This window comes from Staurois parvus, unplaced genomic scaffold (assembly GCF_062004578.1).
Source record: "Staurois parvus isolate SC_StPar_1 unplaced genomic scaffold, SC_StPar_1.0 ptg001601l, whole genome shotgun sequence".
NCBI lineage: Eukaryota > Metazoa > Chordata > Amphibia > Anura > Ranidae > Staurois > Staurois parvus.
The window spans coordinates 246,147-272,349 of NW_028319397.1; the positions used below are offsets into that span (position 1 = coordinate 246,147).

General features: G+C 44.0%; 1 protein-coding gene across 1 annotated transcript; it reads right to left on the reverse strand.

Annotated features, from left to right (window-relative positions):
* Positions 1-947: 947 nt before the first annotated feature.
* PRDX2 (peroxiredoxin 2) lies at positions 948-25,947 on the reverse strand. Its single transcript, XM_089662993.1, has 5 exons — positions 25,800-25,947; positions 21,551-21,704; positions 4,438-4,560; positions 4,195-4,325; positions 948-1,193 (listed from the first exon to the last, which is right to left on the reverse strand). Exons 1-5 carry the CDS (start codon positions 25,900-25,902, stop codon positions 1,108-1,110), a joined length of 597 nt encoding a protein of 198 aa, XP_089519119.1. The 5' UTR covers positions 25,903-25,947; the 3' UTR covers positions 948-1,107.
* Positions 25,948-26,203: the final 256 nt, after the last annotated feature.

Genomic DNA, 26,203 nt, shown 5'->3' on the forward strand with positions numbered 1-26,203 from the left:
GTGGACCCTCTAGGACTTCATCCTGGCACGGTCTGGGGTACACAACCAGATTAGGTTTCAGGGAAGAGGCTGAAGCAGCTTGGAGATTGTGAATGGACTCCCAAGCCTGCCAGAGAACTCAGGAATGCAGCGCAGCTAGAAGTGTGAACCTCTGCTCAAAGACTAGATGCGACCAGTTGATAAATGACATGTTTCAGGACTATGCATTTTATAAAATTTTAGTTAAAATAATTGACTGGTGGCATAATTTTCTAAAGCTTTTTTAGGGGGCGATTTCAGGGAAGACACAGGAAATGGTCACTGAAGTATAGAAATCTCATAACTAGGATAAAGCAGGTCTTGGACACAACAGAAGACTAGAGTGGCATTTGGTGAATGGGGGACTGTAGTTTTTTTTGTGAGTCCCATATTTAGTGAGAGGCCAAGAAACTTTAACCCCTTGGCGCCTCCCAGCTCTTTAAGGGTTTCAGAAGCCAGGAAGCGGGGCGAGGTTTTAGGGTCATGTGACTGCCGTGATTCGCGGTCACATGATCGGGAAAGGTCCCGATTGAAAGATTAGGACCTTTCAGTGAGTACCGAACGTGTGTGCTGGGAGCACGCTCTCTGCACATTTTTTTTTTTTACTTTAATAGAACGCAAATGTGCAGCTGCTTGGCCTCTAGGCCCAGACGCCAGGAGGCCGCACATTTGCGGTTGGCTGGCGCCAAGAGGTTAAATTCTTGAATGGTGACAGGTTTTCACTCAAACTAGACAGGCATAAAATGGAGCTACTAGTGCAAACCCAGGGTAGTGCGATTTCATGCCAGCCTGGGCTCCCATTGGGGGTTGACTACCACTAGTCATCTAACCCACCAAATCACCTGGAATCCTGATGTGAGCAATGAGCCAAGTACACCCCCTTACCCCATCACATAATACTGCTGGTATACCCAACACACACACGGGAATTCTAACAACATTTTATTGAAGATGGAAGAACTAAGTGCTTTTTCCTCCAGAACATGGAGGGATGGAGTGTCAGCATGAATACAACAAATCAGTGCAGGTCAGGGGGTGCCCCCCCTTGTCACAGGGGACAGTCACATCTTATGGAGTAGTAGAGTAGTTTCAGTTGTTTGCAGAGAAGTACTCTTTACTGTCCTTCACGTTGGGCTTGATGGTGCTGCTTCCAGGCTTCCATCCTGCAGGGCAAACTATAAAAACACAGCATGGTTAATACCTGGTTTGAGATGAGATCCATTCCACCATTTACTTCCATGCCACCATTTACTTCCATGCCACCATTTACTTCTATTAAACATCAGCTCTGGGAACTAGAAGCCCAAGCCAAAAGCCAACAAGGATCTATAGCTGCACAAGATCCCCCATCCACACACACCATAATTTTCCTTTTGTACAATATGCACTGTCCAACATCCTTCAACAAGCATTTATTGCTTTGTATTGAGGGCTGCAGTGTCTGCACCTTTCAAGAGATACTGTTTGGGGGGTTTTAACTTCTATTCAGGCCTAAACTAATGTGCAAAAAAACAAACGTTAGGATTGATCAAAACTACTTGTCAACAGCCAAATCAATGTGAAAGTATTTTCCTCATGCATTTCAACTACAGTTGATAGATTTAAAGTGTTAATAAACCCCGGACCCCGCCATTCACTACATCCGGTCTCCCCCGGACCCCGCCATTCACTACATCCGGTCTCCCCCGGACCCCGCCATTCACTACATCCGGTCTCCCCCGGACCCCGCCATCCACTACATCCGGTCTCCCCCGGACCCCGCCATTCACTACATCCGGTCTCCCCCGGACCCCGCCATTCACTACATCCGGTCTCCCCCGGACCCCGCCATTCACTACATCCGGTCTCCCCCGGACCCCGCCATTCACTACATCCGGTCTCCCCCGGACCCCGCCATTCACTACATCCGGTCTCCCCGGACCCTGCATTCACTATATCTGGTCTCCCAAAGTACACACTACATGGAAATGCAATTATTTTAGTAAGCATAAACTTAAATACCTTTTCATATCAGCAGTCGTGACTAGCAGTGTCCAGCCGAGAACTGGTTAAAGCTTGTAGGATGAGTTTTATTTTTGCTATGAGGATGCAGAACCCCTGACCTGTCTGGACAGTGCTGATCACATGCACTCTCCCAAGAAAACCTCTCTGCACATGCTCAGTTTAATGTGAATTGCTAGAGTGACTCCACACAATATCTTATGAGGAGATAAGAGGGGGGCACTGGAAGAAGGGGAGGATCAGAGAAGTCAGGATCAAACCACGGTTTTACACAATGCAGAGGATAAACCCCCTTAGGTTCTACAGCGAGTATAACAAGTATGCTTTACTGTATATACAGACCGATTTTACAGTTGTGGGTTTAGTAACACTTTACAGTGGTACGGTCTGCTTACAATGAAGTGGTAGCACAGTGATCAGATACTTTTGAAGCAGGTCTTCCTTTAAAATCTATGCATTGTACAGTATTCCCAGTTTGCTTAGGCCTGCTCAGTATATCTAGACAAACATCCAGTTGCGCATGTTTAATGCCAAAACATGAAATGCTGATATGAAATACTTTTCATTAAAGACAGATCGTATACGTTCCCTGTCCTAGGGTGATATCCATTCAGCAGCAGTGACAACACAATGCCTCAGCAGTCTACTGTAGTCACCACTAAGATGTGTTCCTGCTGAAGTATGAACACAAAAGAACATCATACAAAACTAAGGAATACGCAGAAGAAGCAAGCCACCAGAGCTTGTTTTGAGTGTGAAGATCCAGAATACCAATCTGGATTTGGGACAGAAGAGATTTCAGATTTCAATGGGTACATGCTTTGTCTGGACCAACTACTGAATAGTCCACTTTCAACAAGGAAACAGCTTTCCATTAGAAGCCTCATGTATGTTTATTGAAATATAGAATGCAGAAACTAATGCAAATGCCCCACAAGGTCACATTTCACTCCATCCAGAGATTATTCACAGACTACAAATAAACTCCAGACGGAGTGAAACATGTTAGAGTTTGTTGAAATGTGGTTTATTAAAGCTGGTCCACCTGTCCCACAAACATAGGGGGGCTTTTAAAGGAGAGCAGCCAGAGAATGAGAAATTATTGCTTTTACAGCCTTTATGGGTATAAAAGCAAATCCGTGTAAAAAAAAAAAAAAAAAAAAATCACCCCCCCACTAGTACAGTGACACTATACTGCTAGGGTGACAGTATGTAAAAAAATATAAAATAGTAAAAAAAAAAAAATTTAAAAAAAAGTTATAATTTTTGGTTATAAACTAACTTAAGTTTTTTTTACTAAAAAGAAAAAAATTTTGGCCAAGATTCATGATGAAATCTTATTTGCAAACTTTTATAAGAAAAACACTTTTCCAAAATTTTTGGACTTTCATTTACATAAAAAAAAAAAAATCCCAGTGGTGAATAAATAACACCAAAATAAAGCTCTGTCTCAAACAAATGCTAAAAAATTCATATGGGTACAGTGTTGCATGACTGCGCAATTGTCATTCAAAATGCAACAGCGCTGAAAGTTGGCCTGGACAGGAAGGGGGTGAAAGTATCCAGACATGAAGTGGTTAAAGGATAGGTCCCATATTCAGGGCATAACAGAGCAGCCCCCGCCATCGGGGAATAGTCTTCTCCTGCTGTCAAAGTGTTAAAAAAGTGGCTGTGCGGGGAACAAAGTCACTAATTCAGTCCTCTGAATGAGAAACTACAAGTCCTGATGGCCTTAGCGGCTGTCGGCTGCAGTTCTCAATGAACTACCACAATGCTGTGGAGTGCTGTAGTAGTTCACGGTTTCTTACAGTCAGTAGATCTGCTTGCTCGTACATCCCATATGGGCAAGCAGGTCAGTATGAGATATGCATGGCATCAGCATTCTACTAACTGGTGCAATGGTCTACAGGCTCCTGCACCAAAAAAAAAAAATAAAAAAATAAAAAATGTGACCAGCAACTGCTGGAGGCCTGCACTCAGAGTGAAGTATGCCCGTAAAAAGACTGAACATTTCTGTGCAGCTCAAAGCATCAGCTCCAGTTTCAATGGAGACATGTTCTGGACATCTACTCTTGAATTCCATATTAATCCCACCCCCCAGATCCACATTCCAGCATATTTAACCATGCAGGTTCCATAGCCAACTGGCAGCCATCATGGCAGATTCCATCTTACCCTCTCCATGCTTGTCGGTGAATTGGAAGGCCTGAACCAGACGGAGGATCTCATCTACAGATCGGCCCACGGGCAAATCATTTATAGTGATTTGGCGGAGGATTCCTTTGCTGTCGATGATGAACAACCCCCTAAGAAAGGCAAAGATTGGTCAAACCCTGGAACTAGACCAAGGCTGTATACAGATTCCTGGACAGTACAGGCATCCGGTTATATCCTTCACAGCTTTACCAGCAGCCTTACCTGTAGGCCACACCATCTTCCTCCTTCAGAACACCGTAGTCCCGGGCAATTGAGTGTTTTAGGTCAGACAAAAGAGGAATGTTCATGGGTCCCAGACCACCTTCCTTGCGAGGGACGTTGGTCCTGAAAGAAAAAAAAATAAATAAATAAATGAACCAGCTTGCTTAAATTTGTGTTCAAATATTCAACTGGCTTCAGAGAACTCAACTTCTCTATGATCACAAGTACGTAGGGTGTGTGTACTGGAGACCGTACACCTTGGTGCCATTCCAGATCTACAGGCTGAAGAAAGATTCAACATTCTGTAGGTCTGCTTCAAAGAGCCATGTTGGCCAAATGTGAATCAAGACCAGGTGATCAAGATATTTTTATTAAAGCCCAACTCTGGAAGACCCCCCCCCCCCCCCCCCGTTCCCCCTGATGAAATCACATGACATAGCATGTAGGGAGGAGCTGGTGACATGCTGCACAAATTGAAGTACACGGCCGGCAATTTTGTTGGTTGGTTTCAACTACACATGCCTGTATTCCATGTGCACAAAAAAAAAAAAAAAAAAACGCATTATATTTTTCCAATAAATGGCAAGCTTTATGCGGAGAGCACTATACTTCCTGCTTTGTTCTGAGTTTATTGAAAACATTCCACCAAGGACTGCCGAGGATGGAGATTGATTGAGAAGCCCCAGTGACCTGGAGGAAACCATTACTCTTGTGATGGCGGTGCCCACTACAAGGGGCAGGCGCATGAGACCTTGTTGTGCGGTCTATTAAAAAGGTGAGGGCATATTACCAATGGTGGATGGGTATTAGAAATGAAGAGCAAAACATGTAGTACATACTTGCTTGCACGGTTGGATTTTTGGACATTCTTATGAAAACAGACACTTTGAATTTACCATTATTTACTGTTTTGTAGTTATGGGTGTGGATAGTTTGATATATGGCGATGAATTAAACGCATTGTATGCATGATTCTATGTTTTGATATATACACATATGATACACACATGTCCACAGAACATAAGATTTTTTATTTAGTTTTTTTAGGTTTTGTCATTATGGGTGTGGATGGTTTCAAATGTATCCCAAAATGCAAATGGTGAGCGCTATAGCAGTAGGAGCAGCTAGCATCAGAGATGGTGACTACATACATACCTTTTTGACACAATGTCACATATCAGTACAACCAATATGGTATTATACAGATTTATACTAGGACTTTTTTGTTCATCAGTGATGTGATACTAGTAGTCACGGCAAATTGTGTTTGGTTCTACACCGTGCTTTGGAGTCCAGTGTGCAATCCACCACCACTATGCACTCAGTGATCTGTGTTATCCACTCGGACATCTGTTGGTCTAGTTACATCCTGAAAGGAAACGCTCACCACACAGCCCGGAAAACTGTATATAGTGTAGTATTTATTGAAAATTATGCATAAAAGCATTCCAGGTGGAAAATAAAACATTAAATATGCCATATACCAATATGGCTGCAGTTCCAAAGCACGGACTCGGCAGAGTGACGTCCGCACGTAGGCTCCTTACAACGCGTTTCGTGCGCATGCACGTCCTCAGGGGTAAACCTATATATTTATACCATTGACACTATTCTACTTTATATGCTGCACCACATATAGGTTAGTTTCAGATATATGGTGATGAGTTACACGTATGTATTTGACACATGCATGTGATACATGCATGTCCACTGAACATACTTTATTATAAGATTTAGTGTGAGTATTGTTCTAAATCTATTGTGACGACAAACTTGCGTTCTACGCAAGTTCTGTTTGGACATAAACGTATAAGATACACACGTCCACCTAATACAAGATGTGATATTGCATGGCACATGAGAATGTATCACTAGGAAGATTTGGTATTGCGGGCACTGAGTCACTTATATTTTTTGTGGGAACACAGTATGAGCAGCGGTATGAACATAAGTTATACACAGCCAACTGATCAATGAAATAAAAAGCCCCATCTGAAGGATCTTTATTATTAACAAACAAGATTTAAATAGCACCAGTTTGCTCGGTGCTTTACAATATTAACAGGAGACAACACAGCAATGATACAGTTCAATACAAGAGGGTTAGGAGGGCCTGATCCTGGGAGCTTACAATCTTTACTACTCTAAAGCTGCGTTCACATGACACTCCAGGCCCCAGTCTTTTACATCCGGCAGGTTTCGTTGGGTGTCCCCTGCCGGGGGTCCCTAAGATTTAAAAGCAGTGATGTCATTACAAGGGGTGGTCAAGGACAGGATGGGTGTGGGAACACTCGAAGCATTGGATTTATACTCCCCACACTTGCAAAGAGACTAAGAAGATGATCTAGGCAAGTAATCTGCATGTACCAAAAAAAAAAAACCACACGACGGCACATGCAGGAAGGGGGTCATGGTTTTACCAAAGTTGGGCTTTAAACTATTGGTCTTTAAAAGTCTACACTGGAACAGCACCCAGTTTTCTGTTATCTCACTCTTCAGCTCTTAATATGTAGTTACCTGGCCATATCTTGCCCTAGACATACTCCTTCGCTATAAAGCAGGGGAGATTAGGACTGTTAATGTCCCCAATGCTTCACCCTCAGCTACTACAATAGTCCTTTTATGAAAATAGCATTAGAAATAATTGAGAAGTTTATAATCCCCAAGTCAATGGAATTACAGGGAAACTAGTCTGTTTTGATCTTTGATCTAAGATCAGTTCTAAGGCTGGGATCACACTACAGGTGCAACAGTACACTTTCCAGGGTGTTCCTACATCTAGGGCAGCTCATATGTACAAAATACTGCAAAAAAAAAAGGCCATCTTTTAACCATTAGCCCCCTGGCCAATGGCCGTTTGGCGGCTTCAGAAGTGTCTCTCCCGCACATGGGCTGTTTGCGCTAATGCAGAGCGGCGCAGCAGTGCGATCTGTCACCGGCTGTGCACCTCGGACACGGCCAATGACAGATCCGAGCACCGGCTCCCGTTGCTGGTACCATGTGACCTGCTGTGACCAATCACAGCAGGTCACATGACAGTTGTATACAATGGATGGCTTCATTCATGATGCCATCCATTGTATACTAGTGCCTAGCTGTGAATGGTCACAGCGAATCACATGCACATGTCATGTGATTAGCTGTGACCAAATTACAGCTAAGCACAAAAAAAAAAAAAAAAAGCTGAATCGATTTCATTCAGGTAAATGCTTGCTTATAGCAAAGTAATTCTTTGCTATAAGCAAATTGTTTAAAAAAAAAAAAAAAAATACTGATCACTTCCCCAAAGTAGTACAATGTTACTATGGTAACATTGTACTACTTTGGTCATAGTAAAATCTTAAAAAAAATCTTAAAAAAATTAAAGTAATAAAAAATTAAATATAATAAAAAAAATATATATTTTTTTTTTCCATACTGTCACCAGTCAGTGTCCCTGTTCACCGCCATGCCAGTTATATGATGACACTGTACTGCACTGGTGACAGTATGTAAAAAAAAAAAGTGAAATTTTTTTAATTTTTTCATTTTCCGAAAAATGACAAAAAAAAATACAACTTCAAAAAAACTCGCCATGCCTCTTAAGTACGTTGGACTGTCTACTCTGCAAAAAAGGGGTCATTTGGGGGATATCTGTACTGTTCTGACATTCTTGGACCTCAAGATATTAGATTGGCTGTCAGTACTTCAGGATTGATCAATATTCAGATCTATCCCATAGTTTGTGAACTCTATAACTTTCCTACAAACTAAAAAATACATCCTAATTTGGGTTATTTTCACCAAAGACATGTAGCAGAATACATCTCGGCCTAAATTTATGAAGAACAATTATTTATTTGCAAACTTTTATAACAGAAACAAAGAAAAATGTGTTTTTTCAAACTTTTTGGTCTTTTTTTGTTAATTTAGCAAAAAATAAAAACCCCAGCGGTGATTAAATACCACCAAAAGAAAGCTCTAGTTGTGTGAAGAAAATGATACAATTTTAGTTTGGGTACAGTGTTGTATGACCGCGCAATTGTCATTCAAAGTGTGAGAGCGCTGAAACCTGAAAAATGGCCTGGCCAGGAAGGTGTAAAATTGCCCGGTATTGAAACTGTTAAAAAAAAAAAAAAAAAAACACCAATACACATCTGTGGCACATGGTGGTCTGGTGTGTGAAACTGCATTTGTGTGCGTGAAACTAACAATTAATGGCACCACATTTCTCTGCATTTTGGGAACAATTCTGTGCACGTTTGACATGAAGATGTGAACCTAGCCTAAAGCACCAGAATTCTGGATAGAGGTCTCAGGATTTTATAGTCTGTCCCTAATGGGAGATTCCCCCACACAGGACAGTTTGATTGAAATCTTTCCCAAAAAATGTGGAACTTCAAACGAAAGGTCTACTTCTGTTTGTGTGCCGCACCATTATGAGAAGCCTCATTTGTATCTAAAGTGACTCGTGTGCACTGCATGCAGTTTCAGGTCCTTTACATTTTTATCTACCGAACACACGTTTTCACCAAAGAACCTTTGCTTGTATATATTTTCTCATCATAGGCTTGGTTTGAATTCACAGGTTTGCTTGGAGATTGGACTATGAACGGCAAGTGTAGCTGATAAGGTGTGTATGAACCAGCCCATGCTTCTATATATAGGAATTCTAAGAGTGAACAGAACAAGTGACCTCTGAGGTAGCTGAACCACGTGTGTGATATCTCCAGTGAAAGGTCCTAACGCCCGCAAATGCGCAAGGCCAAGGATACATCACTCCTGCCGCAGTCTAAATGTCACTGAAGAGACCCAGGATTAAAGGTTTTATGGGCGATGATAAACCTGTGCTTTTTACCAATGGATATTTATAGGTAGGGCAGTTTAGATTCTGGGCAATAAACATGCAGACCATCTCTGCAATTCATCCACATTTCTCCATGTTTTGTTTCTAAGGCCCCTTTCACACTGACAGTCCGATCTGCCTGTCAGTTTTTCAGGGGGACCTGATCGGACCATTCATAGACCTCTATAGACTGGCGGGTGTCTGCTAACACCCACCAGCATCCAGATAGGCCGGAAACAGACAGAGGAGGATGCGTTCTTCATCTGGTGGATTGGAGGGCAACCGGATGTAAACGGACAGGCGGTCCGTTTCCATCTGACCGCCGGCAGTGTGTCCGCTCTACAGCAGCGAAGCAGATACAGACCTGTCTTCCGCCTCCTCAGTGGGGATCAGCAGAGAGATCCCCACTGAGCAGGCTGATCCGCTGATGGGTCCACCCCATCTGAAAGGGGCCTAAGACTGCAAGTATAACAGCTGATGTGCCAGAAACTAGTGTATTCCCAACTTAGTGTACCAACTGTTTATTGAACCAAAATCCCAGGCATTAGCCATGCCCAGTGTTCTACTGTTTATCTATAGTAGCCTCTCAACCAGGGTGGCCAGGCACTCTGGGGTGCCTTCAGGCTTCTTAAGGTGTGTCTTGGCAATGTCCAAAAACTGTATACAAGCCAGCAGGTGGATCAATCCTGCTTTTTAGTACACAGGTTTTCATTGTGCACTTATGACCTAGCTGCCTGCATCCTAACAACCAATGACATCATCAGTTGATGAGGACGTGGGGTGATATACATCATCCTTGTTTGCCTCTCCCTTGTAGTCACATTAGCAGAGTAAGGGAGAGAGACACAGGAATACTAGTCAGTACCACAATGCAAAGGTGTATTTGCTTTGGAAGAATAAATCACCTCTAATGTTGGGTGTAGAATTTTTTACATTTTAGAACATGGTGCCCTGAGATTATCCATAATTATAAAGGGTGCCTTGACTGAAAAAAGGTTGAGGAACACCGATCTATAGAGCTCCTCATAAGGGGAGGTAATCTGTAGTGCAGCAGGGGAGAACTCCGGTAGGACTGAAAACACCACTTGGACATGTCAGAAATGTACGTAGGCTCTGCTCCACAGATCTCCCAAGTGACACCAAGCTTGCAATAGGTTTAAAATACAAGTAGAATGCATCATCTTTCTTCCTTTGTTTCAGCTCTCAAATACAATCTTTGTATGCTATTGTCAGTCTTCCTGTTCTAGGGTGGCTATTTTCTCAATACTCCTTGTGTATGTGAACAGCCACCCTTTCCTGCCCCCCCCTTAATCCCAAGGTAAACACATCTACGTGAAAAACGGTCAGGGCTATAGGAATTCTATGTATGTATAGAGCAAATCATATAAACAGACAGCACTGGTCTGCACTGGTAGTTGTAGAGGAGCATCAGTGGTGGACAGGAAGCGTGTACAGGAAACTAGCTTGAACACTTTCCAAAAAAGCCATAGTATATTTTTTAGAATTTAGTACAAAAAAAGCCTATTGTCACTTTAAGGGGACAGAACATGAGGAATGTGCGTGAATTGCAGAAATGAAACAATTTTCATTTTGACCAAACATACACTTACACAAAGGACACCAATGTGCACGCAGAATCCTTTATGAATTATGCAACAGTAGATCCTAGAAATAGTCACTTAAGCAGGGGGATACCAGATATAAAATAGAGTTGTGAGCCATGTATACTTTGGTCTAATGCAACATAAATTTAAAGTAGTTCTTGTCCCATGGCATTGATTAACCAGCTGCCGCCCGGGCTATGGCCAAGTGGTGGCCGGGCAAACACTTCGTCCATATGGCATCCTTCCTGGATTGCGCATGCCCGCACCGTGGCGCAACTTGTCATCGGCTGTGTACCTCAGACAGCCGATGACAGATCTGAGTACCGGCCCTGTTTCCAGTACCATGTGACCTACTGTGAACAATCACAGCAGGTCACATGACAGTTGTATACAATGGATGACATGAAAGGAAGCCATCCATTGTATACAAGTGTGTCTAGCTGTGAATGGTCACAGCGATCACAAACACAGGCTGGGCCAATCACAGCCCATCTGTGTCATGTGATTAGCCGTGGCCAATCCCAACAAAAAACCTGACTCAAATCAATTTCATTCAGTTAAATGCTTGTTTACAAAGAAATTCTTTGCTATAATCAAATTGTGTACCAAAAAAAAAAAAATATACGGATCACTTGCTCAAAGTAGTACAATGTTACTATGGCAACATTATACTACTTTGATCAGTGCAATATGAAAAAAGAAAAGTAAATAAAAAAATTCATTTATTTCGTAGTCACCAGTCCCTGATCACCACCACACCAGTTATATGATGAAGCTGTACTGCACTGGTGACAGAATGTAATAAAAAAGGGAAATTTTTTTTTTCGTCAGTTTCCGAAAAATGATAAAAAAATAACTTTAAAAAAACTCAACATGCCTCTTATGAAGAAATACGTCGGACTGTCTACTTTGCAAAAAGGGGTCATGGAGGGGATATCTGTACTGTTCTGACATTTTTGGGCCTCAAGAAATTGGATTGGCTGTTAGTACTTCAGGATTGATCAATTTTCAGATATATCCCATAGTTTGTGAACTTAAACTTTCCTACAAACTAAATACCGATTGGGTTATTTTCAAAGAAATTTAGCAGAACACATCTTGGACTAAATTTATGAAGAACATTTGAAAACTTATATAACAAAAAACCAAAAAAGTTTTTTTTTTTCTTGTTAAGTTAGCAAAAAATAAAACCCCAGCGGTGATTAAATACCACCAAAAGAAAGCTCTAGTTGTGTGAACAAAATTATAAAATTTCAGTGTTGTATGACCGTGCAATTGTCACTCAAAGTGAGCGCTGAAACCTGACAATTGGCTTGTGCAGGAAGGGGGTAAAAGTGCCCGGTATTGAAGTGGTTAAAAAAACCTTTTAAAGGCCACTAAATGGTTTCAGCATCTTTATAGCATCAGTTCCCCTGCTTCTATTCGCACCTTGAAACCCAAGAAGCGGCCAATAAGTATTCATCTTCATACTTCACAGTGTGCAGACTACCCGGGTGAACCGTGTCTTCAGAGCTTTGCAGTACAAAGCAATCTGCTCGGCTGTAGATTACTCAGGCAATTTTCAAAACTGCCCCATTAACAATAAAGCAGATCTGCATTCACCTGATAAGAGGTGTACAGTTACTGGGGAGGCCTGCACTGTACTGACTGGGTGGAGAATGGCAGAACACCGCAGAGATAAAGAGGACATCAGCCACAAGCCAACACCTCCATGCCCTGCTGCATTCTGCTGAGTCTTCAGGTCTCATGCAATATTCATAGTCAATGAATAGATCACTGGAGCGAGCCAGAGGACTATATGCCAGAATATCACGAGGCTTCAGAATGGTTCTGACTGTTAATATCAAAACTTTAGTACTTTAAAGTATATTAAAAACAGTTTGATAGTGTAGAGAATGGCTGAAATGGAATGCCAGCTTGACCCTAACCAGCTCTTACAAATGCCCCCACCCCTCTCCTAAAACCTAGGCTGAAGACCTGTGAAAGGTGTGTATATGTACCCCATTTACAGCCTGATCTGGTCTCAGGGTCCAACTGTTAGCCAGCACAGCTGCAGGGGAGAGGGAGCACTGCAAACAGATAGGCCATTGAAGTCAAAGTGTGACATCACTGCTCCAGGCTTTACTAACCGTTTGGAGTGCTCCTCTCCCCTGCAGCTGCCACTGGGTAAGGAGATCACATGACTGAAGTGAAAATGAAATATCCATGTAATCTTGCCGGTTAGTTAGCATAGGTGTTGGGAGGGAAGGAAGGGGACAGTTAAGGCTAGTTAGGTGCAAGCTGGAATTCCACTTTAAAAACCTTTTAAGGCTTTTTTTGCAGTTTCCTATTGGGAGCAGATATCCCTCGACTTCCTGAAGTCAGAAGTAAAGTATCTTTCCCAAGGGAAATTTAAGTTTTACTTAGAATTTTAATATAAATTTTTGATTTGACTTTTATCCTGCAACAGGGGTATTTTACGCATAGCAATAGCAACTGGTTTTCTTTAAAGTAGTCTCAATAGAAAATTTATTTTTATTTATTTTAGGTATTTTTATAGCGCCGTCAACACACATTGTACATTCACATCAGTCTGACCCTCAAGGGGTGTACAATCTAAGGTCCCTAACTCACATTCATACATATGAATACTGGGGACAATTTAGACAGGATCCAATTAACCTACCTGCATGTCTGGAGTGTGGGAGGAAACCCACGCACCCAGAGGAAACCCACACAGGCACAGGGAGACCGTGCAAAGTCCAGGCAGGTGGTGCCGTGCTTGGGATTCGAACAAACGACCCTAGTACTGCCAGGCGGAAGTGCTAACCACTAAGCCACTGTGCCTCCCTAAAATGCCAACGTCCACGGCCCACCACCTCTTCACCAATGACCCATCACTGATGGCATCCTTGCATATCAACAGGTCCACGAGGCAGCAAGAGGCAGGTAGAGCATCAACACAAGCCTCTCACGTTTTACCATGACATTTCCCATCAAACCCTGCAAATCCCTGGACAATCACAAAAGAAAAAGTGAACCAATAGCACAGGCTGACCCTGGCATCTCCCCCATGGGGTTTATTATGGCCCCCTATATTTCCCATATTCTTCTCCCCTTTTCTTCCTTCTCATCTCTTTTCCTTCATACTGCTGACTATCCCAGTCAAATGTATACTGTGTCTTCCTTTAAACACTACAAGCTCTTTTGTGAGAGGCCTATAATACCCTCCCTAGGTAACTTGGGTCATTGATGCTTGTGGCCTTTAACCACTTCCCGTCCGGCCGCTGTTTATAAACGGCAGGACGGGACATCTACAGGAGCGGGTTGCCGTCTCTAAACGGCACCTTGTGTCTGAGGCTCGTGCGCGGCTCCTAGAGCGCGCACCCGCGAGCCCGATGATCGCCGAGTCCGACGGACTCGGTAGATTACGTGACATGGTATGGGACCAATGAAATCGGTCCCATACCATGTGATCAGCTGTGTCCAAAAAGGACACAGCATAAGTGTAAACAAAAGCCGCATGGTGCGGCTTCCGCCTCCTTCTCCTCTCACGGAGTTGTCTGTGAGAGGAGAAACAGCCAAGAGGAGGTAGTAGACACCTGATTGCCCCCACAAGTGGCCCTGATCGCCCAACAAGTGGCCCTGATCGCCCAACAAGTGGCCCTGATCGCCCAACAAGTGGCCCTGATCGCCCAACAAGTGGCCCTGATCGCCCAACAAGTGGCCCTGATCGCCCAACAAGTGGCCCTGATCGCCCAACAAGTGGCCCTGATCGCCCAACAAGTGGCCCTGATCGCCCAACAAGTGGCCCTGATCGCCCAACAAGTGGCCCTGATCGCCCAACAAGTGGCCCTGATCGCCCAACAAGTGGCCCTGATCGCCCAACAAGTGGCCCTGATCGCCCAACAAGTGGCCCTGATCGCCCAACAAGTGGCCCAGCAGTGTCCCTGATTGCCACATAGTGGCCCAGCAGTGTTCCTGATCTCCACAGTGTCCCTGATCGTCACAGTGTTCCTGATCGCCACACAAGTGGCCAAGCAGTGTCCCTGATCGCCGCAGTGGCCAAGCAGTGTCCCTGATTGTCACACAAGTGGCCCAGCAGTATCGCCGCAGTGGCCAAGCAGTGTCCCTGATTGCCACACAAGTGGCCCAGAAGTGTCCCTGATTGCCACACAAGTGGCCCAGCAGTGTCCCTGATCACCAGTGTCCCTGATTGCCACACAAGTGGTCCAGCAGTGTCCCTGATCGCCGCAGTGGCCCAGCAGTGTCCCTGATCACCGCAGTGTCCCTGATTGCCGCACAAGTGGTCCAGCAGTGTTCCTGATCGCCACAGTGTCCCTGATTGCCGCACAAGTGGTCCAGCAGTGTCCCTGATTGCCGCAGTGTCCCTGATTGCCGCAGTGGCCCAGCAGTGTCCCTGATCGCCACACAAGTGGCCCAGCAGTGTCCCTGATTGCCGCACAAGTAACCCAGCAGTGTCCCTGATTGCCGCACAAGTGGTCCAGCAGTGTCCCTGATCACCGCAGTGGCCCAGCAGTGTCCCTGATCACCGCAGTGGCCCAGCAGTGTCCCTGATCACCGCAGTGGCCCAGCAGTGTCCCTGATCACCGCAGTGTCCCTGATTGCCGCACAAGTGGTCCAGCAGTGTCCCTGATCGCCGCAGTGGCCCTGATTGCCGCAGTGGCCCAGCAGTGTCCCTGAACACCACACAAGTGGCCCAGCAGTGTCCCTGATCACCGCATTGGCCCAGTAGTGTTCCTGATCACCACACAAGTGGCCCAGCAGTGTCCCTGATCACCGCATTGGCCCAGCAGTGTTCCTGATCACCACACAATTGGCCCAGCAGTGTCCCTGATCCCCACATTGGCCCAGCAGTGTTCCTGATCACCACACAAGTGGCCCAGCAGTGTCCCTGATCGCCGGACAAGTGGTCCAGCAGTGCCCCTGATCACCGAAGTGTCCCTGATCACCGCAGTAGTCCAGCAGTGTTTCTGATTGCCACACAAGTGGCCCAGCAGTGTCCTGATCATCGCAGTGGCCCAGCAGTGGCCCTGATCGCCGCAGAAGTGGTCCAGCAGTGTCCCTGATCGCCGCAGTGTCCCAGCAGTGTCCCTGATCACCGCAGTGTCCCCGATTGCTGCACAAGTGGTCCAGCAGTGTCCCTGATCACCGCAGTGTCCCTGATTGCCGCAGTGGCCCAGATCACCACACAAGTGGCCCAGCAGTGTCCCTGATCACCACACAAGTGGCCAGCAGTGTCCCTGATCGCCGGACAAGTGGTCCAGCAGTGCCCCTGATCACCGCAGTTGCCCAGCAGTGTTTCTGATCGCCACACAAGTGGCCCAGCAGTGTCCTGCTCATCGCAGTGGCCCAGCAGTGTCCATGGTCGCCGCACAAGTGGTCCAGCAGTGTCCCTGATCGCCACAGTGTCCCTGATTGCCACAGTGTCCCTGATTGCCACACAAGTGGCCCAGCAGTGTCCCTGATCACCGCAGTGGCCCAGCAGTGTCCCTGATCACCATACAGTGGCCCAATCAGTGTCCCTGATCACCTTACAGTGTACCTGTTCATAAAGTGTCCCTGATCTCTGCCACACCAGTGGATCCTGTTCACTGCCAACGTCTGTGAGGAGAGAGATCCAGTACAGCTAACTGAGTAATTTTCAGCCTTTGCACAGAGTTTACACACACTCACAAAACATTGCCAGCCACCTCACTGTATCTCTGATTTTTGCCCAACAGTGACTAGTGTGAACCAACTGCAGCCAGATATCTGTCCCTCACTGCAACACCATCCTGATCACTGCCATACCAGTGGGTCCTGATCAGTGTCAAAAATATGGCCAAAAGATCGTATACAAGCGAGGAGGCATTTCAAATTCTGAGTATGACAGATGAGAGTGACGGAGAACTCTCACTGTCAAACTCTGATTCTGTATATGAACCAGAACACAGCAGCGGTTCACTCTCTGAATCAGAAGAAGGTGTTCCAACAAAAAGAATGAGGAACTCCAAGGAGCAGCAAGCAACCACCAGCAGCTCAATACGTTCTTCTGATATGGCTACTACCAGCACTGTAAGTGCAAGTTCTAGTATTCAGGTGTCACATCCGCCACCAAGGATTAGGGCCCATACTGCTGTCCCAGATGCTCTTTTAAACCCTGTGTGGCTACCTTCAGGATCAGGAGCACCTATAATTCCCCCATTCATAGCCCAGTCAGGCATTCAGGCAGAAACCCAAAATTTTACAGCCATTGATTATTTCCATTTATTTTTCACTGAAGAGTTTTTGAATTCAGTTGTGCACCAATGCAATATTTTCGCCCAGCAATTAATCACTCAAAATCCCAACTCCTGTTATGCTCGAACATTTGAGTGGAAATGCCTCACAGTTGAAGAATTTAAAGTTTTTCTTGGCCTTACATTTAATATGGGACTAACAAAAAAAAATGAACTGCATGCTTATTGGTCGACAAATCCCATTCAACACATGCCGCTCTTTTCTGCCACTATGTCCAGGACCCGCTATAAAACAATTCTGCACTTTCTACATTTCAACGATAATTCCCTGTTCCCCCCCAGAGATCACCCCGAGTACGACAAACTTTATAAAATTCGTCCACTAATCAATTATTTCAACCAAAAATTTTCAGAAATATATTGTCCTGAAAAAAACATCTGTGTCGATGAATCCCTAATCCATTTCACTGGGAGGCTGATCATAAAACAGTACATTCCAAGTAAACGGGCCAGATACGGGGTGAAGATGAACAAACTCTGCGAAAGGTCCACAGGATACGTGCACAAGTTCCGTATCTACGAGGGAAAGGACAGTCAGCTAGAGCCCCCTGAATGCCCAGCCTATATGGGGATTAGTGGAAAAATTGTCTGGGACCTGGTATACCCCCTCTTCAATCAGGGGTACCACCTTTACGTGGACAATTTCTACACAAGCCTGCCCCTTTTCCGCCACCTTTATCTCAAGGACACTGTAGCCTGTGGCACAGCTCGACCCAATCGGAAGGGATTTCCACAACAATTGGTTGCCACCAAGCTAAACAGGGGGGAGTCAGCTAGCTTGAGAAATGAAGAGATCCTGGCCCTTAAGTGGCGAGACAAACGGGATGTGTATGTCCTTTCATCTATCCATAACAGCAGCTCATTGGAAATTCAAGGAAGTCGCGGTCCCATCCGAAAACCCCAATGCATACACGAATACAACCTGTTCATGGGGGGAGTGGATTTAAATGATCAAATGTTACAGCCCTACATACCCAACAGAAGATCAATCTACTGGTATAAAAAAGTATCCTACCTTTTCCATATGGCCCTGTACAATTCCTACATCGTTTTCCAGAAGTCCACACAAAGACCTGTCACCTTCTTACAATATCAGGAAGAGATTATCACATCCCTCATCTATCAAGGAAGACCCATACCTGAACAAATTCGGTCTGATGCAGTGAGCCGATTGCATGAAAGACATTTCCCCAATATCGTCCCCCCTACCGAAACAGACCGCAATCCTCAAAAGAGATGTCGGGTATGCTCCAAACATAGAATTCGATCTGACACCCGATACTACTGTCCCCAGTGTCCCTCAAAGCCTGGTCTCTGTATAGAAGAGTGCTTCCGTATCTACCATACCGCACTGCATTATTAGTGAAGTACGGTGAAGATATATCTCTTTGTCCTCTGTTTGCTATTTCCCTGCCACGTTTCTGCCTGTTGCCTGAATTCATTTTCCTGCCTTCCATCTGAACTGACCTCGGCCTGTTTATTGACCATGCCTCTGCTTGCTGCCTGAACTGACCTCGGTGTGTTAATGGACCATGCCTCTGCCTGCTGCCTGAACTGACCTCAGCCTGTTAATCGACCATGCCTCTGCTTGCTGCCTGAACTGACCTCGGCCTGTTAATCGACCATGCCTCTGCCTGCCTCCTGGACTGATCTTTTGCCCTCCCACTTTAGTAGTGGGATTCAAGACAACACAGGGGTCTCACGTATGTGAGGGGATCCAGAGTAGTGTTTCCGAGCAGAGAAAACTTTTTTGTTTTCTTTGGGTTTTTTAATTCCCGGATCAGGGTCTGGAGACCAGAGGCTTCGAAGAGATTTGGGTGGGATGAAGCCTCTACCCCTTTGTCCAGTCTTACCTAACCAAGGCCCTAAGCTTAATGTTTCTGCCTGGACCAATCCTTTTACCACTTCTTTGCTTGCTGTCTGTATTGACTGTGGCCTTTTTATGGACCATGTTCCTGTCTTCTTCCTGGACCACTACTTTGCCTGTTTGCTCACCACATCTATGCATGACACCGGTACTGACCCATCTGCACATCCCACTGGCTACCTTCCTGCAAGACACTGGTGCCACCCACCCTCTGCACTGAAACAACAGGTACTCTTTGGTTTATCTTTTGTTCAACTTCTTGGTGAATGAACATAGTGCTATGTGGACAGCCACGTACTAATAGGTTAAGCTTTTAGGAACAGGCTGTAGGTGAAGCTACACTATGCTTTATTGATATATAATGTTTGCTAATTTTTGTGATAAACAGGTTGCAATGACCAGTAATCAGTCCAAACACTGAAAATGTCTTACACATGTGGTATCCCCATACTCATGAAAAGTAGCAGAATGTGTTTTAAAGTGTTATTCTAAGAATACCTATGCAGTGTGTTAGAAATATGTTATTATTGGTAACATTGCATTAAAGAAAAAATAACTACTTTTTTTCACATTTTCTAAAAATCTGTGTAAAAAATTAAGTCTTCAGAAGACTTTGCTGCTCCAGGACCTCCAAAATTGTGATACGTAGTCAATAAATTAGATGTGTAATTTTTGCCCTTAGTATGCCTAACGGTGCTTATTGCATGTGGGGCCCCTCCATTTGGTTAGGCTGTGAAAAAGTCTTGCACGTGTGGTATCGTTATACTCAGGAAGAGTTAGAGAATGTGTTTTGGGGTGTAATTTTAAGTATACCTATGCAGTGTATTAGAAATATCTTCTATATTGACAACTTTGCATAGAAAAAAATACATTTTCATTTTCTTTTAACATATTCCAAAAACTTTTGGCAAAAAATGAAGTCTTCAGAAGACTCCCCATGCCTCTTAAAACATACCTTGGGGTGTTTGCTTTCCAAAATGGGGTCATTTTGTGGATAATTCCATTGCCCTGATGCTCCAGGACCTCCAAAACGGCAATAGGTAGGTAAGAAATTAGATGTGTGATTTTTGCCCTTAGAACGCTAACAGGTGCTTATTGGATGTGGAACCCCTCTATGTGGCCAGACTGTGAAAAAGTCTCACACATTTGGTATCACCATATTCAGGAAGAGTTAGAGAATGTGTTTTGGGGTGTAATTTTAAGTATGCCTATGCAGTGTATTAGAAATATCTCATAGATTGACAACTTTGTGTAGAAAAAAAAATACATTTTCATTTTCTTTTTGCATTTTCCAAAAACTTGTGGCAAAAAATGAAGTCTTCAGAGGACTCCCCATGCCTCTTAAAACATACCTTGTGGTGTTTTCTTTTGAAAATGGGGTCATTTTGTGGGTAATTCAATTGTCCTGGTGCTCCAGGACCTCCAAAACTGTGATAGACAGTCAAGAAATTAGATGTGTAATTTTTGCCCCTAGAACGCCTAAGGGTGCTTATTGGATGTGGGGCCCTTCTATGTGGTTAGGCTGTGAAAAAGTTTTACACATGTGGTATCGCCATACTCAGGATGAGTAGCAGAATGTGTTTTGGGGTGTAATTGCAAGTATGCCTATGCCGTGTGAGAGAAAGAACTTGTTAAATGACAACTTTGTGGGAAAAAAAAAAGAATTTTTTTTACTTTCATCATTTCCTTAAAAAATTGGCAAAAAATGACAACTTCAAAAAACTCCCCATGCCTCTCATTAAATACCTCAGACTGTCTACTTTCCAAAAAGGGGTCATTGGGGGGTATTTGGGGGGTCCTGGCATTTTAGGGCCCCAAGAAATTATATAGGTAGTCCGTGCATCAGGATTGATACATTTTAAAATATATCAAATATATATACCGTGGTCTGTGGACTCTATAACTTTCACAAAGACTAAATAATACACACTGATTTGGGTTATGTCTACCAACAAAATGTAGCACAATGGATTTTGGCCTAAATTTATGAAGAAAGTATATTTATTTGCAAAATTTAGTATCAAATACTAAGAAAAACATGTTTTTTTTCAAAATTTTCAGCCTTTTTTCGTTTTTCTAGCAAAAAATAAAAACCCCAGTGATGATTAAATACCACCAAATTAAAGCTCTATTTGTTTGAAAAAAATGATAATAATTTCATTTAGATACAGTGTTGTATGCCTGAGTAATTGTCATTCACAATGTGAGAGCGCCGAAAGCTGAAAATTGGCCTGGACAGGAAGGGGGTAAAAGTGTCCGGACAGGAAGTGGTTAATGGTGGCCAACTTGTTCTTGAGACATCAGTTGTCCAGGGGGTGTCAGTTTCATCTTCCTACACATTGTACAATTGACTGGATATGCATTGTTTTACTCTCTGCTGTTCTCGTCATTATGAATTCTCCTCAAAATATTTTAAAAAAATATTTTAAAGAAAAAAAGCAAAGCCTGGCAGAGCACAAAAATGGACAGCCCATTAGATGATCCTTCCACGTGGACATTGGAAAGGGATACAATAAGACATGTCTACTGTGCTTACCATGCAAGGTGGCAGAAGTGGGAGTCTACAGAAGCCCCGATGACCTCACAGCCAATCTTGCGGAAGTCCTCGGCGTGTTCGCTGAAGGCGATGATCTCCGTGGGACAGACGAAGGTGAAGTCCAGGGGGTAGAAGAATAGCACAACATATTTGCCTGCCAAACAGAATTTGCATTAGTTTGTCACAATCTGCAGAGGAGCCTCATTCCATGCAAACTCTGTACGCTGAACAGTAATGATTGGGAAGTATAGTCATTACTCCTAATGATTAAAGGCTCAGATGAAAAGCAGGAAGTCTAGCCCAGAGGTAAGGTCTCAGTAAAATCAACCCCTTCCTTCCCACTAGCCCAGGGGTGGGCAAACTTTTTGACTTGAGGGCCGCAATGGGTTCATATATTGGACCCGGGGGCCGGACCAAGAGTAGATGAATGATGTGTATGTGTGAATATAAATTAAAATTTGTAACATTAAATGTTTAGATTAATTTAAGGTAGAAAAGCATAAAAAGTTATTTTACAAAACTTTTATGCAATGTATCCCCCATATAGCAATTCATCCCCCCCATAGTACTATTTCCCCCCCCCCCCCCCCCCAAGTAGTAAGCCAAGTCCCCCCTGTGTCAATTTACTTACCTTTTCTCCGCGAGTTCCTGTTTTCAGGGCGGACTGAGAGGAGCCTAGCTCCCCTCACGTTCGTCACGCCGCCCCGTCTACACACATCCTGACAGCCAATGTTTGCCTGCCCTGGCTGTTTTTTTTTTATCACGCTCCGCGGGCCGGATTAAAAGGTTCGCCGGGCCGTATACGGCCCGCGGGCCGTAGTTTGCCCATTCCTGCACTAGCCCCAACACAAAAAAAAAAAAAAAAACCCACACAAAAACTAAATCTTGCACCAGTTTCATGGTCTTCCTCAGCAGGTGATTGGTGTCAGATCAGATGAGATTCCCCCCCCCATCTTGCTGAGCTTTCAATAGCAATCAGGGACAGCAGTCATGGTGCTGGGGGTATGCAATGAACATACCGATAATAAAAGCAGCAGTGCATTTGTGGCAACACCAAATACTACATGCAGCTACCAAAAAGGTGCTAAAGATACAAATGTTCTGCGCAGGTGTATGGCATCAAATGGAAAGATACAGATTTAATATACAAAAGTAGAAACTGTATTCAAAAATATCAACCATTACCAGGACGGGCAGAAAGTATTGTTGGTCTAAAACAATACATACATCAAGACCGGGTCCATAGAGAATGGAGTACAAGTTAGAGCTTTGTTTAATCACATGCTTTGAGGTTGCTCCCAGAGGGAACGTTGTTTTTCAGCCCATGCCATTTTCACACAAGCAGGTAACTTCCATTGTAATAGCAGGAGAACAAAAACAGGCAGCTGGTATGGGAGGGGATTGCATGCAGAGAAAGTAAACTATTATGATGTTAGGGGGAGGTTTTCTGCAGTCCCACAGGAGGAGAACTTCAAGAGGCCGATATGGAATTTCAATGCAGCGCAGGCAATGTTGTCAGCTCACTATATCAAAAGTTGGAAGTCCATTGGATTTCTGAAAGATCAATAGGCATTCCTGCTCTGGCAGCGTTTCTAATGTACAAAGGTGTTTTTCTTTAGTTTTGGATAAAGTGGAGAGGGATTAAAATACTAGTCAGGTTTTTATTGCTGTCTGTCCCAATTCAGGAGATTCACCCTCTATTTGTCCTATTTACGGTTATCAAAAGAGAAAGTCCCAAATTTTGGGTTGTCCACAGAAGAATAGAGGGGAAATTGGCCCAATAGGGACATTAGTTCTGGTGACAACTAGGCATTCCCTCACTTTGGAGGGATTTCCTCTCACTTCCTGTTTTGACTATGAAAAAAGTGAAGGCAAATCTCCGACAGATGTTCTAATTTTCCCCTTACGCTTTCCAAAATGAAAGGTTTTGCATTTAGTTCTTTAACCTCCCTAGCAGTCTGATTATGTCCATATTTCTGTGCTCAAAGCGGTACATTGTTTTGCATGGAAATATGTATTTTATCGTAGGCCTGTAATTTTAGGAACTCACTGAAATCTGTCCGAACAAGAGTCTAGTAAACGTCCCGGGTATGTTAAAATTTGAAACCCGAAATCATAAATTATAATTTAATAAATAATCATAATATAATAAATGTAATTCAATAATATAATCAAACCATAAACACTGAAATTTGAAATATAGCGCCAAGTTCGCACATCACTGAGCTCCGTTGCAAAATTGTTTTCAGTGTCTGATGAGGAATTTCCCCACGAATCATTATCACTCAATTCTGCAAGTGGTTCTGATTTACTATCGCTGTTTTCTAGCCGGTCTAAAACCGCTTTTGACCTAAAGGGACGCTTTTTGGACGCCATGGACGTTTCTCAGTTTCCAGGCAGAAAGAACAGTAAAAATGCAGGCAGGGCGCAGGACAAAGCACTCGGGACAAAATGTATATGAAATGGTTTGATACAGGAATGTTTTACTATGTGATTTTAGTGTATTTAGTGAATGTCATTTTCAAATTTCCTGCCGTTCCGTCCCCCGTTCGTCCTGACATTGCAGGGGACAGAACCCAGAAGACAGATGCCGGCATCCGCTGGAGGACATTACAGGGGACACTGCGGGAGGGACATCGCGGGAGCGCAGGACAAGGCAAGAGAAGAACAGATCCCGGAGCAACGCTGCAGTGTATTCCCGAGTGTAGCTCGGGGTCACCGCTTGTGGTACTGAAACTTTACTCCGAGCTACACTGGGGAATACCGCCAGGGGGGTTAAACATACAAAGATGAGGGATGTGAATGTATTGCAGAACTAGGCTATAAGGGTTTAGCTGTTTCTTCACAACCGTTCCCTTTACTTTTAGCCTTGTTAGCACAAGTCCAGAGTGGGCAGTCACCTGAATCCTGCCATTTTGTGCCTTGTCAACTGGCTGACATTACCAACCTGCAGGTCATGTTTGACTCTGTACACCTGTCAGTTCACACTTTCCTGCATACATTGCTCTTGTGTTGTCTGGACTTGACGTTCTAAGCTAAAGTCCAGGTGAAACAGTGAATGCAAAAAAGTTCCCAATGGGGGGGGGTTCTGATTCAGTATAAAATTAACAATATTTTGAAAAGAGCAAAACAAATTTTACAACTTAAAAGCAAAACTAAACTTATTTTCAGCCAAGGAGGCTACAACCATGATCCTGTTCTGTTTTAGAGCCAATCCAGCCAAGCAGCCGCTGGATTACCTTTACAGGTGGCAGGAGGTCTCGCCCCCTTCTACCGTCACCTTTAATGGGCTCTCAAGCCTGGTAAAGATGGGACCAGCGGCATTTGCTCCCCCAGACAGTGGGAGGAACAGATTTTGTTCCTCCCACTGTGTGGGATCAGAAAAAGAAAGCAACAAGGATTTCGTCACATCCTGTTTCGGTTCTGTGTTTACTGGCCAGTAAAGCAGCCGATCACACTGATCTGTGTCTGATCGGCTGCATTGGAGCGGTCTGGGGTCTAAGATGATAAATCTCTCCCTAGAGGGTACTTGGCACAGCCTATTGCTGTCACAAAAATGTTTACATTCCTTTTGACAAATAAAAGCGATTAAAAAAAAGATGAATCAGGGAAAAAAAAAAAAAAAAAAGATTTATACTTTTTTTTTTTTAAATCCCCCCATGCAAAGGGAGGAGATGAGCAGTATATACAGCGACTGCCTGTCACTATAGGTCAGTGCAGGTTTTTAAATGTAATTTCCAGCTTTTTCTTCACTACAGCTCACAGAATTAGCTGTCACTTTCCCTCAAGCTAAAAAGTTTCCTTTTAGTTTCTTTCCCGAGATAAAAAACAGTTTCCTTTAGCTCTGGGGAAAGGGACAGCCAACTCTGAGCTATAGTGAAGAAAATAGCCATTAATAACAATTAAAAACCAGCACCAACAGTGGCACAACCAGTGAGGGAGCCTCTGTATACACTGCTCCTCTCCTGCTCCCTCCTTGCACACACTGCTCCCCCCTACAAAGAGGATCTGTCACTCATATGCTATCACATAGGGGACTATTGGTCCCCTATGTGATAGCAATAAAATCATAAGTTAAAAAATATATAAAAGTAAAAGAAAATAAAAATTGGAGCCTCCCCACCCCCACATACGCAGACTTTGTTTTCGGCCACGTGCATTCTGAATTTTCGGCATCGGCACCAAAATTTTAATTTCAGTCCACCACTAGTTAATATAGGACACTCATCCGTACAATGGTAACACTCACCTCTGTAGTCTGATAGTTTGACTTGTTTAAATTCTCCTTTCACTACCGCTGTAGCCTCGAAATCTGGGGCCGGCTTCCCGATGTGAGCGTTCCCTGCAGACATGATTGCACCTAGGAGACACCATAACTAAATATTAGACAACTTTAATCAACATTTAGTGACAGTTCACATTCATCAGGATAGGCGCTTGGAAGAGTCCTACCCATTCAGACGGCCGATAGAGGCCATACATCGTCAGGAATTCATATTTCAATCCAACGATCAACTTCTGGTGAATGGGACTACTAGAAAACTCATTTGATCAGCATCTGCAATCAGTGTATTCAGACAGCGGACAGTCCCCAATGTCAAAGTGGGGAGGATTCCCCCATCCTTGCTTGTGCGGAAGGCTTGTCATTTCCTT